The sequence below is a fragment of the Engystomops pustulosus genome, chromosome 10, assembly GCF_040894005.1.
Source record: "Engystomops pustulosus chromosome 10, aEngPut4.maternal, whole genome shotgun sequence".
NCBI lineage: Eukaryota > Metazoa > Chordata > Amphibia > Anura > Leptodactylidae > Engystomops > Engystomops pustulosus.
Window position 1 is genome coordinate 37,208,855 of NC_092420.1, and position 15,042 is coordinate 37,223,896.

Here is a 15,042-nt window from a genome sequence, read left to right on the forward strand (position 1 = left end):
TAACTAAACACAAAAGATATTATTCAAATTTTTAACCCAATTTGAAGTACAACGTGTCACGAGAAAACAATCTAATAGCATTCCAAAACTATAACCACTTATAGTTACACAGGGCAGATTTGAAAAATGGGGCCGCGTCCTAAAGCCCAAAATAAGCAGAGTCCTGTAGGTTAATATGACAGAAGAATTGTGGTTCTAGATACCATGGTTCAAGGGAACATAGCCGTTTGAAGTTGGCCACTGTTATGACCTTTATAAACGTCCTTTTGCACAAAGTGTAAGCAAATCGCACATATGCAAGAGATAAGTTGACTTCTTTAAAGAAACATTGATATTAGGGGCTGCACTTACTGGGAGCATATAGCTGACAACCACAGGGGGCCTGAGCAGGATGAAAAGTAGATCAGCTCAGGTGTCATTGATTAAAGTCTAGAAATGCATGAAGGGTTTTCCCCTATGTACAGAAATGCATTTTCCAGAATTCTAGCTTAGATTTCCTTGTTTCTCCCAAGCTAAACCTCTAGTTTAGGATTCACAACAAAACTGATGCGACTCTCTGATAATTAACTACTGTATTTTTCGGACTAAAAGGCGCACAAAAAATCCTTTGATTTTCTCAGAAATCAAAGATGCGCCTTATAGTCCAGTGTGCCTTATATATGAACCGTACTTACAGACAACAGCTGCCTTGAACTGTGCACAGGTCTGCCACCTGCTGGTCATTCATCCTTATAATCTGGTGCGCCTTATATATGAACCTAGACGTTTTAGCAGGCATTTATTGATGGTGCGCCTTATAGTCCAAAAATTACTGTACTCGCTTATTGCTGTATGACTATTTACATCAAAACCAACCACAGCACCCAACAGTGCTTGCCAAATGAGTCACGGAGCCACCCGTGACGTCTTTGGAGGGTACTCATCCGTCTCCATGACAGCTATAAGCCTGGTTCAGGACGCGGTCACACGTTGCGTTTTGTAACTCATTACTACAGCCGAGGAGAGGCGATTTGCCTAATCACATTAGTGTTAACATTTACATTTACAAATTGCAATGTAAACGCAGTGTTAACGCATTGTTACCACATGTGCAAACAAACATGCGTTATCATGTTTAAATGTTAACAGTAATGTAATTGGGCTAATCACCTCTCCTCAGCTGTATTAACGAGTTTCAAAACGAAAATGAAAACCCAACTAAAATACAACGTGTGACTATAGCCGTCATTAGGCATTCTGTATTACAGTCTGTTAGAATCAGACTGCAATACTGAAGCATTGTATCCACAATATATTGCAAAACAATTCTATTGCAGTACATTGCATGATGCCCCCGATGGAAAGAGCAGAGAAAGGAAGTGGTTAATAGAGAATCTAGTAACTTTCTGACTTTGCAATAAATTATAAATTTAAAAGTCACAATTTCACTCTTTTTACAATAATGGTTTTAAAGCCTAAACATGAACACACACACATAATATATAACTATATACACACATACATACATATTATATGTACTTGCAAAGTTGCAATACATTTTCAGGGTAGGAAATACTCCTCATAGCATGTTTATGGAGTATATAACTCCGGAACTCTCTACTAAAATGTGTCGGGCTGTTCCTCACTGTTCAAACCTTTAAAAGTTATCTGATTGAATATTTGTGGTATAGAGAAAAAAAGGTGGAAAACGAAAATATAGTGTAGCAGGTTAAGTAATGCCAATCTCCAGTAGATAATTACAACTAGGTGCTCACCTTGAAAGGTTGTGTCATAAGCCACAACCAACTTGTAGTGGTTTTGTAGACCAAATCCACAGGACGGCCCTTGGTGGACCCAGAGTCTCCCGACCAGTGGGTATGTTGCAGATAGAAGTTTGTGAGCATATAGCTCATGTTTGAAAAAAAATTACGTTCAGCGCCCGTTCCTGGACTTTTCACTTTTTTATTGTTTATGATTAAAAAACAAGTAAAAATTAACTACAGGCGGTCTCCTACTTAAGGACACCCGACTTACAGACAACCCATAGTTACAGACGGACCCCTCTGCCCACTGTGACCTCTGGTGAAGCTCTCTGGATGCTTTACTATAGTCCCAGACTGCAATGATCAGCTGTAAGGTGTCTGTAATGAAGCTTTATTGATAATTCTTGGTCCAATTACACCAAAAATTTTGAAACTCCAATTGTCACTGGGGCAAAAGAAAATTTTTTTTCTAGAACTTCCATTATAAAATATACAGTTTCGACTTACATACAAATTCAACTTAAGAACAAACCTCCAGACCCTATCTTGTATGTAACCTGGGGACTGCCTGTATAATTAAAATCACAGTAAAAAATTATTATTTAGGAGACGCGTTTAATACGCGTCTCCGGATGACGTACCCGGTACGGGTATGAAACAAGTCTCATAAAAAATTAAACTATAATTAAAATCACAGAGAAAATTTATGATTAAAAAACAAGTAAAAATAAACAAAAAAGTGAAAAATCCAGAAACGGGCGCCAAAACGTGATTTTTTCAAACATGAGCTATATGCTCACAAACTTCTATCTTTAAAAGTTATCTGAAACACATCTATTGAGGATTGCCTACAACACGCAATATCACACTGCATTTCTCTACAACATGCGGCCAACACTTAGGGCGGCACGGTGGCTGAGTGAGTAGCACTTCTGCCTTGCAGCACTGGGGTCCTGGGTTCGAATCCCACCCAGGTCAACATCTGCAAAGAGTTTGTATGTTTGCGTGGGTTTCCTCCGGGTACTCCGGTTTCCTCCCACACTCCAAAAACATTCTGTTAGGTTGTTTAGATTGTGAGTTCCATGGGGACAGGGACCGATTTGACATGCTTTGTGCAGCGCTGCGTAATCTGTGTGCACTATATAAATAAAGAATTATTATTATCACTTTATATCGTTTCGGGAGGTAATAAACTACCTTAAAAGGTGGCAAATTATAAAAGGAAATTAATACTATAAATATATCCATGTGCATTAATAGCCAATTAAAGCATTTCCAAATTTGTTCAACAACTTCTGTTCAGGCAATCCATGACGTAGCGTTTCATCAAGGTGTGTATGAGGTTGCCTAGTGGCCAAAACCTGAAAGACAGTTCATCACTTATATACAGTCTGTATTATAGCTATCCCTGGTTAAAAAATACCTGTTGAAAAAATAATAGAAATACAACAAACAAAAAGGCACAAGAGACATCAGTTCACTTACCATTTCTCTGGCAACATCAAAAGCCTCCTGCAATCCATACAATCGTCCACAAACAAAGTAGACACCATTGGCCCAAAGGACACATGCCTCATGCATCCAAAATTCATTGCTGTCAAGAGGTAGCTGGGGGATCTGAAATCCTGGGTCGGGGACTCCATCTGTAGGGACTGATCCACTAGTGTCCAAAGAGATCAGTTCACAGGAATCAGTGGTCTTCCTTCGGGAAGGTACAGCGTGTCTTGAAGAAGCACAGTCTCCTGAGCGATTTCGGCGTTTGTAACGGGGATGTGAAGACAAACTGCGCTGTTCCCTGGCTTGCTGTGGCTCTTCCTCCTCTTCATCAGAGTCACTCTTTGAACCATCCAATGTGTCTTTATGTCGGACCTTCACTTTCTGAGGGGTTTCTGAGGACTTTCTGGGTGGTGGGTTTTTGGAAAGAGTAGATGCATATTCCTGTGTATAAAATGGACCAAATAGGTCACCAAGATTCTTATAATTTGCCCATTTTCCACAGAAACAACAGACAAGATGTCCAACTGATGTAGATTCTGTGACAGCAGGTCCCTGTACCATAAAGCTGGACACTGGAAGAGCTTTACTCTCTGAAGGTTGTGGAGTAGTGGATCTTTGATCTTTTCGCACAGAGCTTACTTTTCGCCACCTTTGTTCTTCCTCTTCAGCATTTATAATGACACAAGACAAACCTAACTCCTCCTTGTTTTCAACATGGATATAAGGGAAAAAGGATTTGGTTTTGGTCTCTGTTTTGTCAAGTGGTTGACTGGCATACTTTAATTTGATCTCTGGTTCTATAGGAGCCACAATAGGAGCTGCTTGCTTACCCCTCCTCCTTCTAGTAGTTCCAGTTTGTTTTCTCCTCTCTCTCCTCCTCCTTTTTGGTTTAGGCTCAGACTCAAATCCCTGCTCTGAAACAGATTGCGTTTCTTGCAAAGGGGTAACAGGTGTTATGTTTGTGGCAATAGGAGAATGAAGATGCTGCTGGTCTTGCACATTCTGCTGCTGCTGCTGTTGTTGTTGTTGCTGAAGTTGCTGCTGAAGTTGCTGCTGCTTTTTCTGCTTGTTGACACTACCAATAGGGCGACCTTTCTTTTTTCCAGATGGGAAGTATCCTTTAGGGGGTATGATAGGAGTAACAGGACATGGTGCATTAACTACCTTTTCCTTATCCGGCACCTCACAAGGCTGAAGCTGTGGCAAAGAGCATTTCTGTTCCACAGCTGGAGAGTTTCCTCTTGCTTCCAAATAATGGTTGGATGCTTGCTGCATTAAAGGTCCAGTCTGTGGGAGGTCTTTGGTTTCCATAAATTGTTCTTCAATTTCTTTTTTTATTGGTTTGTCATCATTAACAGGCCAGGCTTCTAAAGACTTTGGTGAAAGGCTCTGAATTTTCAAAATATCAGTGTTAGAAATATCTGGCACAGCAGCCACTGTTCTTTCAGGTGCCTCTTCAATGGAACCAGTAACAGCCTCCGTACCTCTACCTTTAAGAGATAATATATCATCCAGTGTTACAGGTTCAACAACACTCTCAGTGCTACATTGAGCAGCAGTCCGCCTAACATTGGGTGATGTAATTTTTTGCACTATGGCTTCTAATTTAAGACCCCTACCTTTGCGTGGAGGGAGAATTTTTGTTTTAGTTGGACTCGAAAGAGTAACTGTTGTGGGGCTCTGTTGTTCGAAACCAGATTTGCATTGCTCTTCTGTTAAGGGTGAAAATTCGTGTTCATTTCCCCTTGGTGAACGAATGTGTGAAGCAAGTGCTCTGTCAGGACCTTCTTTTGACACGGCAACAACAGGACGTCCTTTTTCATCAGATGGTTGCCTCTTACTTGGAATGGGGGAGATGAAAGAACGCACTTTTCTTCTCATAATCAGAGGGTTATGGTGAGAGACTTCTTCGGGTCCTGATTGACGATGAGCATTACACCCAGTTTTTGTAAGCTCAGTTGGATCTCCTGGCCTAGGACCATGCATTTCAGAGTCTCTACTGGGACTGAACGGCTTTTGATTTGCATTTGCAGGGGATCCAGCCTTTTTTGCAGGAGAAGACTGTCGCGCTAGGTGCCAACCTGTTGGATCTCCTGGAGGGGTTCTTTGACTATTTCGTTTGAAGTCCCCAGATGTTAAAGTTGAAGAAGTATTCTCACTCATACGTATCTGACGGCTAAAATCCATGTTGCTAGCGTCATGAAATGAGCCCGACTGGCTATATGCTAACCCTTCATTTTCACTCCTTGCAGGACTTCGAACATGAAAGGACTCCTGTCTTGGGCTTTTCCTCTGTAAATCTTGACGATGTTGTGATGCTGCAAGTATAGCTTGAGCAGAGCTTCCTAACCATTCTTTGTATTCCTCTTGCTGGTACATCTGTCTTTTGTAATGTAGAGAAGATGTGAATGATGGAAGAGGTTCTCCATAGGAACTTGATCTCGAGTTAGTATGGTAACCAAGAGCAGAGTTTTCAGCATTCTGAAAAAAAGCAGAGTACAAAGCCTCTCTGCTTGCTCGCTCTGAAAGACTCATTGTTGGATTTATGTGATGAATATCTGAGGAGCCACGACTCCTTCCTGGAGACAATTTTAGCTTTTCAGTAAGATCTTGAGATTGTGCAGGTGATCTTCCTCGAGTTCCTACTCTTCCTGTGCCTCTTTTGGGATTAGAAGAACGGCCATGTGAGCTATATTCTTGGTTTGAGTCATAGGTCATGGATCGTGGACTTGCATTCCCTCTAGGAGACTCTTTGGAACTGTATGGAATACTCTGCTCACCTGTTCGTTTTCTGTGCATTTTAGATGGCTCTGTATCTTCTCCCTTAGGAATTCCACTTTGGCTACTTGACTTTTCTAAAGATAACATTCCACTGGGCAAAATAACAGACTGTCCAGGTCTTCCATCTTGCGATCTTTCTTGACTAGATGCAACATGATGAGAAGCAGCTGGATCACGCACAAGCTGTCTAAGAGGGGAGATGTCACAGATAACAGATCTTCTTTCTGAAGGACCACTGCTGGGTTCAAGGCAAGAAACTGGTGGTTCACCCTCAAACTTTCTGGTGTTGGGATAATCAGCCAAATTGATTTGTTTTATTTCTGATGTAGGTTTCCTATCCCACTGGCCCCAATGTGCGGATTCTAAATGTGGAGTTATGGTCTTTCCAAGCAGGCTCCGATTAGCTTGATCAGTGGCCTGGTTCATGAGAACATTTGGCCTCATTGGTACTTCAGGACTTTCAGAAACTGGAGGTTGGTCTGGTGCATTTCTTACATATCTTCTTTCTTGCTGATGGTGCCCTTGAAGGACTTCCTGCAAGAGGCTCGGATATTTGTCATTTCTTCCCATTTTCCGTTCACTTTGTCCACCCAAATTTCCAGTTTCTGCATTTTTAGGTTGTGGGGTCAAACTAGCGTTTCGAGGGTTAGATGATGCTTCTTTGTACCCAAATCCAGCTCCAACAGGAGATTTGTCAGTTTCTGTTGCAGGAACATTACCTATTGTATCTGAGCTAGTATCAATTGTATTAGGTTCTCCGTTCTGAGAATTTGGACACATGTTGGCATCCTCTTCTTTTGCAGTTTCAGGCAATTCAGGCTCTGGTGTTGATTCGTCATCGTTATTAGTTAGTGTTGGAGTCTCATCCATTGCTTTCTCGGATCTATTAGCCACAGTTTCTGTTGAAACAATAACCCCAACTGACTTCTCACTTGGTTTGGAGATTTCCTGAAAGGGTTCTACTGGCTCTGAAACTGTATCAATATCTTGAACAGAAGTCTTTCCTGAAGGTTCACTCTGCCAGGCATGGACAGGGGAAGGTGGTTTCTCTGTAGGCTGTCCCTTATAACCCGTTTCTGAACTGGTGCTCTGGCCACTTAGCTGTCTTACCCTTTCACCTGGATCTCCTGAACTACTAGAACAGCTGCCATCTAATGACTCTCCCATTGGCGATTTTAGTTGCTCTTCAGCTTGGGATGAAGTTTCAGAATTGGCACAACTGTCAGTTTTCCGAGAAGTCCGTTTCCCTCCCTTTTTGTGAGGTGCTAATGCATCAGAAAGCAACATATGTTGAACCGTATTAGGCAAGTTAGCCACCTGGCTGCTGAGTGCACTAAGACTACTCAGACCTGGATCTGTTAAACGCTTTTCCTGTGGACCTTCAACACCATAACCTTTAAAACTTGTGATTTGTGTGTTAGGACTTAACTGGGGCATAATTGGCAATATACGGTTTCTGGATTGTAGCGAGACATTTCCTTGACCACACTGAATGTTTTCATTGCTTGTCATCAGGGGTGATGGTGTGGAGCTGCAGGTTGGAGACTGTACTACAGAAGCAGCTGGAGAGGGATTGGAGATGGGGCTAAAGTTCTGCTGGAACTGCATAGGTGATCGTACAGGAACTTCAGATTGATTATACTGTCCAGTCTGGTTTTGAGAAAGTAATTTAGAGGAGGAGTTTGAGAACTGCATTAAAAGTGAAGGGGTCTGCTGCGGTTGTCCCTGACTCCCTCCTTGAGGCATCTTAGTTGCCTCAAAGTTTTTTAAGTGCTGGCTGGCATAACTACTGTATCCTTGTTGGGCCCCATAGGAGGAACCGGACATATGACTCTCATATGGAGAGCTTGTTCCCCCAGGGCTGTAAGCTTCAAAGTTTGTTCCCGATTGTCCAAACCTCTGAGGAGGATAGGAACTAGATGACCCCGGAGAAGACGGATAATGCTGTCCAAATTGCCCCATTCGAAGAGGATATCCAGAAGGGGAGTTGAGATTGGCAGAACGCTGTATCTGTTGTAGATGTGAGGGCCCGGTGGATGCAGGTGGATTACCAGGTTGTGAAATAGGCTGATGTGACTGATACAGTTGATTTCTCAGCTGCTGACTCGGAACAGGTGATGAATACTGTCCACTGCCTGGTGAGAAGGACCCAGGAAAATCCTGTGAGTACTGGGAAAGACTGGCAGAAGAAGAATGCTGTCCTGCAAAATGGCTGTGGTGACTCTCTCTTGGATAGTGGCTGCTGAAGCCTGAGCTGCTGGTACTATTTCCTTGGGGTGGACCGTAGCTTTGCACTGGGCCAGGTACCCGACGCTGCTGTGTTGGCCCAGATGGGGTGCCAGTTTCTTTGTTACCTAGGTAATAGAACTCGCCAGACTCTTTGCGGTAAGCTTGGTAATTTTGCAGGTTAGAGCCTTCTCCTGCCGGTACAGCAGTCGGAGTGGCTGTTCCACCTCTACGCCCCCCATAGCTGCCTTGGAAAATTTGTGTCTGTTGTCGGGGGCTGTACTCTTCCAGTCTTGAGGTTCCATGACTTTCTGGTGGATAATTTGGAGGATTCCCATGGTAGTTGCTCTGCTCTCGGAAGGACTGCATCGTGTCGAGCTCTTCCTTCCTACAATACAAAAAAAAAAAAATTTTTACAACTTTTATTGCAATTATCTGATTATTTCATATTAAGGTCAACAACACAAAAAAGTGAAGTGGTCAACGTAGCACATGTGCAATTGAATTTTTAATAACATGCAGTATTCCTACATTCTAAAGAGACTTTCTTGTCATGTGTTATGCACAAAATAGCACTTGTTGACATGTGAATGACGTATGATTTTCTATGTCAGTCCTTTGAAGGCAAACTAAGGCTGTAGATCATCTTTATGTAGTTCACCTAATTGATGCCCTAGTGCAGGGGTCAGGAACCTTTTTGCCTAAAAGAGCCATGAACGCCACATATTTTAAAATGTTATTCCGTAAAAGCCGACCATATGCACATGCCCCCCAGTAGATAGGTAGTCCCAGTGTCACGGTGCTCCTGCGATCTACGTCTAAAATCGCAGGCATTCTCTCTGGCGGCGCCCCCTTTCCGAGTTCACTTAACTCATCACTTTCTGGCTCCCATCCTACGTGGCCAACGCGCCGGCACTCGCAGATTTAAAGAGCGTGCCGCTGATTAGCCTTGCCCACTTCCCAGGTTCCTATAAAGACCGGCGGCTCCCAGCAATCCCCGCTGGATATTAGTGCTTCATGCCTATGAGGAAGCTTTCCCCAGTTTTTCCTTCCCAAGTGTTGACCTCCTGTTGTGACCCCGGACCTTTTCCTGATTCTGCTCCTTCGCTGCCAGCCCTGACGTCTTGCTCCATCCTTGACCTTGCATTATTGCCGCCTGCCGTGACCGTCTGCCTGTTCCTGACCACGAGACTACCTAGTGATCCTGTACCTCGACTTTAGCTGCCACCGTGGACAAGTCGCGCCTGTGGAACGACCTGGTGGTACCACGCTGCAGCAAGACCATACTGCTTTGCAGTGGGTTCTGGTGAAGACCATCATTGTAGTGGTCCAGGTAGGTAGCCACAGCACATGCTTCCCAGTATATAGGTAGCCACAGCACATACTCCCAGTAAATAGGTAGCCACAGCACATACTCCCAGTAAATAGGTAGCCACAGCACATACTCCCAGTAAATAGGTAGCCACAGCACATACTCCCAGTAAATAGGTAGCCACAGCACATACTCCCAGTAAATAGGTAGCCACAGCACATACTCCCAGTAAATAGGTAGCCACAGCACATGCCCGCCAGTGTATAGATAGCCTCAGCACATGCTTCCCAGTATATAGGTATCCACGGCACATACTCCCAGTAGATAGGTAGCCACAGCACATACTCCCAGTGGATAGGTAGCCACAGCATATGTCCCCACTATATAGGTAGCCACAGCACATTCTCCCTATGGATAGGTAGCCACAGCACATAATCCCAGTAGATAGGTTGCCACAACAACAACAAAAAATAAATATTCACCCCCCCCCCCCCAGCCTGATTGTCATCGCTCCCATGCTCTTCTCTTTGACCCAGGCTCAGGCGATGGCAGCAATGGCGCCTGGGACGTACAGAGGACACAGGCAGTGGTAACATTGCTGCCTGTGTCTGGTGATCAGTCTAAGACACACAGCAGCCATCACTATTTATTAAAGATCTGTCTGAGAGCCAGATGCAGCCAACAAAAGAGCCATATCTGGCTCCCGAGCCATAGGTTCCCTACCCCTGCCCTAGTGTAAACTGTGACAGTAAGGCTACATTCACACACATGTATGGGGGACGTATATACGGCCGATATACGTCCCCCATACACTCCTATGGCCTCTCAGCCCTGTACGGGAGCGGTACGGTGCAGCACACATGCGGCACCGTACTGCTCCATAGCACGGGAAAAGATAGGACATGTCCTATCTTTTCCCGTGATACGGGCGGGCATACATCGTGTGAATGTAGCCTAAATTCTGCCACAAACAGGATCCATATTGTGTGAATGAGGCCCAAGGATTTGCTGTATATGACTAATTTTTTTGTTTATTAAAAAAATAAAATGTAACTGAAAGGGAACCTGCTATTAAAAAACTAACCCACCCAAAATGCATGCTTCATTAAAACTAGGAATAAAAAACATTGCTATTTTCTTTAAATGGTTCCTCTCCATGCAATGCAAAAATCATTTTGTAAACTTTTATGTAACTCCCCCGAGGCGAGCACAATCCACATATTCACAGTGCTTCCTGCAGAGTACTTCATTCCCGTGCATTGCCCTGCCTCCCTGTGCCCGATTGACAGGTCTCACACACAAGGCTGTAGATAAGGGACACTTCAGTTAGTAATGACGAGCTGGAAAGGTGGGGGGGGGGGGGGATGAAATAAAGGAGGATATGGAAGGGATAAACTGGGAATTCTGCGCCTGCTCATCTGCCTCCCCCTGTCCAAATAAAAAAGACAGGTGTTCAAACAAATCCTAAGAAATTCTTTAATGATAAAAATGTGGGAAAAAAGCTCCATTTATACAACAGAAGAAAGAACTTCTGCTGTAGGTGGTGCCAGTGCGGGTCATACATCCTGGACTGTATGAACGTAGACATGATACAATATAGGCAGTCCCCAAGTTACGTACAAGATAGGCTCCGGAGGTTTGTTCTTAAGTTGAATTTGTATGTAAGTCGAAACTGTATATTTTATTATTGTAGATCCAGACAAAAAAAAAATTTGGTCCCAGTGACAATTGGAGTTTAAACATTTTTTGCTGTAATGGGACCAAGGGTTATCAATAAAGCTTCATTACAGACACCTTACAGTTGATCATTGCAGTCTGGGACTATAGTAAAGCATGCAGAAAGCTTCACCAGAGGTCAGAGGGGTCTGTCTGTAACTACGGGTTGTCTGTAAGTCGGGTGTCCTTAAGTAGGGGACCTCCTGTATAAGTTCAATAAAATAAAGGTCTACCAGGTTCCTGGACCAGAGCTCAGTCCTGGTATTGCTGTGCTGCTGTTTAAAATCTTCAGGGATTCCCTAATGACTGGTACAGTGCCAAGTGACTGGTGCAAGGGGAATGTGGTGCCAATATTTACCAAGGGCTCCAGAACTTCGGCAAGCAATTATAGGCCTGTAAGACTGTATTATACTACACATCTTAGGGTCATCTGCAAAAATAGACACAGTGCTATTAATTCCTACCTCTACATCATTAATAAATTTATTAAATAGTAGTGGGCCAAGCACAGAACCCTGGGGTACACCACTCATAACTGGTGACCATTCCGAGTAGGCATCATTGACCACAACTCTCTGGATACGATCCTTCAGCCAGTTATTAATCCAATTGCAAATGATTCCTGCCAAACCAATAGCCCTAATTTTACCCATCAGGCGTCTATGAGGTACAGTGTCAAATGCCTTTGCAAAGTCCAAGAACACAATATCCATAGAAGTATGTAGTCTTTTAGTATATCCTCCAATATTTTCACCATCAATAAGAGCACACTCGTTTTACACGTTAAAAGTTTTAAAGTGACATTGCACCCTAATTTCAGTATTGTTTGGGTCCTTTTAATTCAGTGATTTGCCATTCGAAAAACACACAATTTTGTTATCAATAATTTTAATAAATCACGCTTCTAGTATAATCATTGGTAAATTATACATCTACAGAATCTGCTCCCTGAATTAGATATGAAAGCATTACAGAGATGAAAGATGTATCTAAGATAAGGAAAATAAGTAGAAGGTTCTGTTTTATGCATTTTGTATGGTAGAAAAGGCTCCATTTTCAACAACAGGTACTAAAAACAAGCGAACACTAGATAATTTTTTATAAAAAAAAGTAACCTATATGTAAAAGTGAGTACATAAACTCCCAATTCATCCCCCACATCATCCAAAAACATCGTCATTGTGGGGCAGCAATCTATTGCCATGACAGCCTCTGGTTACGTCATATTCATTACAATGAGCCAGTGGCTCATTGTTATGAATACTGTTCAAAAACTCCATATACTGCAATACAGTAGTAGTAGGTATCGACACGTCCCAAAATGTCAGATCAAAATATAATAACGGTTATTCCAGTAGTTTAGCCCTGTAACAGAAAATAGCGCCCAAAGTGATCAAAAGGCTGTAGAGTCCTACAAATCACAGCATTGAAAACGACATCAAGTCACAAGAAATGACACCACCCACAGCTCTGTACACCAAAGTTATTAGCGCCAAAAGATGGCAAAATTAAGAATTTTTTGCTATACAGCAGTTTTTTTTTTGTAAATGTATGAAAACATTATAAAACCTATACAAATTTGATATCCCCGTGATCGTACCAACCCAAAGACTAAGGTAGACCTGTCATGTGGGGCGCACAGTGAAAGTAGTAAAAATCCAAGGGCACAAGAATACGACACAAATGTGTTTTTTCACCATTTTCACTAAATTTGAAATTTTTTTCTTGCTTCCCAGTATACGGCATAGAATTATTTTTCTGTACAATGTCACCAAGATGGACCATGAAAGAAAAACTATCTGGAGGGGTTTATCTGCTTGACAACATACTGGTAGTCGTTCATTGGGTAAATTTCTACTAATCACAGTGTTGATGAGCTGTTACACCTAGCCATGTAGTCATCACACAAAAAAAAGCAAAATCACAGAGCACTAAGATATCAGGGTGCGTCCACACGTTCAGTTTTTCAAAAGCAGGTTTTGGGGCCAAATGTGGATGACAATGGCTCCAGACAAATAATTGAAAGGTTATACTCCTCCTACTTTTACGCTATTCCAGGTTTCGACATCTAAAACTGCATCTGAAAAACTGAACATGTGGTCACACGTTATTTGGCATGTCATTTGGCAGAATGACTACAGATGCAGCTAAAACCGTTGCAGGTCTGTGACCAGATGAGGTACATTTTAATGAAAGGAAATCAAGCATGATAAACCAGAGGCACTTATTCAAAAATGGGGACATCATATGCTGGCACAGCATGCATATGGCAAATAACCCCCACTGACTTCTGAGCCTGATCAAAACAACAACAGACATTAAAGGAAAAAAGGCAATAGAAGCAGAGAGTTTAGTACTAAAGTCAAGCTCTCCCTTCCCTGTACTTCTGTCCAGGAAAATCATAAGTGGCTCTCCACAAGTCTAGTGCACAATGTTAATCACTGCACAAGGAATGTAGTGAGAGCTTGGATCCAGTACTAAAATCTCTGCTTCCATTACATCATACAACAAATTTACTGCTCACTTCAAAATTGATTTGCTAGGCAACGCTATCACACTGGGTCATGGAGGAAACATGACCTGGAGGTTTTGTTAAAGGAAACCTACCACTTGGGATAGGGCTTATAAGCAGGACATGCTGTGCAGCAGCTCAGGGTGAGCTGGTGCCGGCACTTATCTTCTTTATGTTTTTAAACAGTTTTAAAGCATTTAATCGCTTTATTAATGTTTGTATCGGTAGTAGCTTCCCCGCACCGAGGTCCGTGCTCGGCGCACCATGCGCGCTACCACTTCCTATTCAGGCGCACACACGGCCAAGTGGTAAGTTTCCTTTAAGCTGCTTGACCAACATGGTAGAGTTTTATTAGGTGCATTTCTGCTGACTGGTGCCCTAAATGTTCCTTACTAATAAAATAAAATAACTGTTAATAATAATAACACTGTTCTTTTCTGTATGATAAAGGGGAGGCGTCATTAAAAGGAATTACTTTAGGTGGTTGCCTTTAACATATGACAGAAAACGGGTACACATCCACATCAACGACTAGAAGACAATGCGCACGGCACTACTAGAAGAAGCGTTTGACAGCAGTGTAAACAGGGGCTGATGCTGTACATGAGGATCCTTCCCTCCCCGGGCACTCTCTACAATGCCGTGCACGTCCGGCAGACGAGGTGTTAATGCACAGGGCGCGCAGGCTCTGCCATGTACAGCGCACCGCGGGCTCCCGCTCTCCCCTCACTTCTACAATCCGAGCTGCCGCTCCTAGCGTCACGTTGTCAATAAAGATGGATGCGTAGAGGAGAGCACAGAGCAGCGACGTATTGCTCAGCATTCTGCGCAGCGCAGCCTCCAGCCGCAATGACTGGATGACCATTGGAGTGGCGCCACCGCACGCAGCACGTCGCGTACACACAGTGCGGCCGTCCATGTTCTCTGTGCCCCTCTCAGCAATACCTGCGAGTCCTGCTCTGCTCTCTAGCTTTCTCTCATCAGTTGCACACACATCACGGCCATCCTCTGACATCACTTCCTGTATCTTCTGTATCGCACTTTTTTTCCCCCCTTCACCTAGCTTTATTAGAGAAACAAGGTAGAAAGCCATAACGTGCTATGGAGATAGCTATATAACGTGCTATGGATGTAGCTACAGGGACGTATAAACAGACGGGGCGTTTCATCCATTACATTAAGATAGATTAGTATAACAGTTTAGTGCAAGGAAGAAATGTGCCATTGCTACATAATGGAGCGACTATCCCGTGATT

At 43.1% G+C, this 15,042-nt stretch overlaps 1 protein-coding gene across 2 annotated transcripts in view; it reads right to left on the reverse strand.

The window, feature by feature from the left end:
- Positions 1-15,042, reverse strand: part of TCF20 (transcription factor 20) — a 93,033-nt gene that overhangs the window by 32,648 nt on the left and 45,343 nt on the right. Inside the window, exons 1-2 of one of the 2 annotated variants that reach the window (XM_072127715.1) lie at positions 14,732-14,836; positions 3,228-8,634 (exon numbers count right to left, since the gene is read on the reverse strand). In XM_072127715.1, the coding sequence (XP_071983816.1) occupies positions 3,228-8,615 (5,388 nt within the window). In that variant the 5' untranslated portion in view covers positions 8,616-8,634; positions 14,732-14,836. Of the gene's footprint in view, positions 1-3,227; positions 8,635-14,731; positions 14,837-15,042 lie in introns of those variants that run through there. The other variant, XM_072127714.1, reaches the window with a different exon arrangement.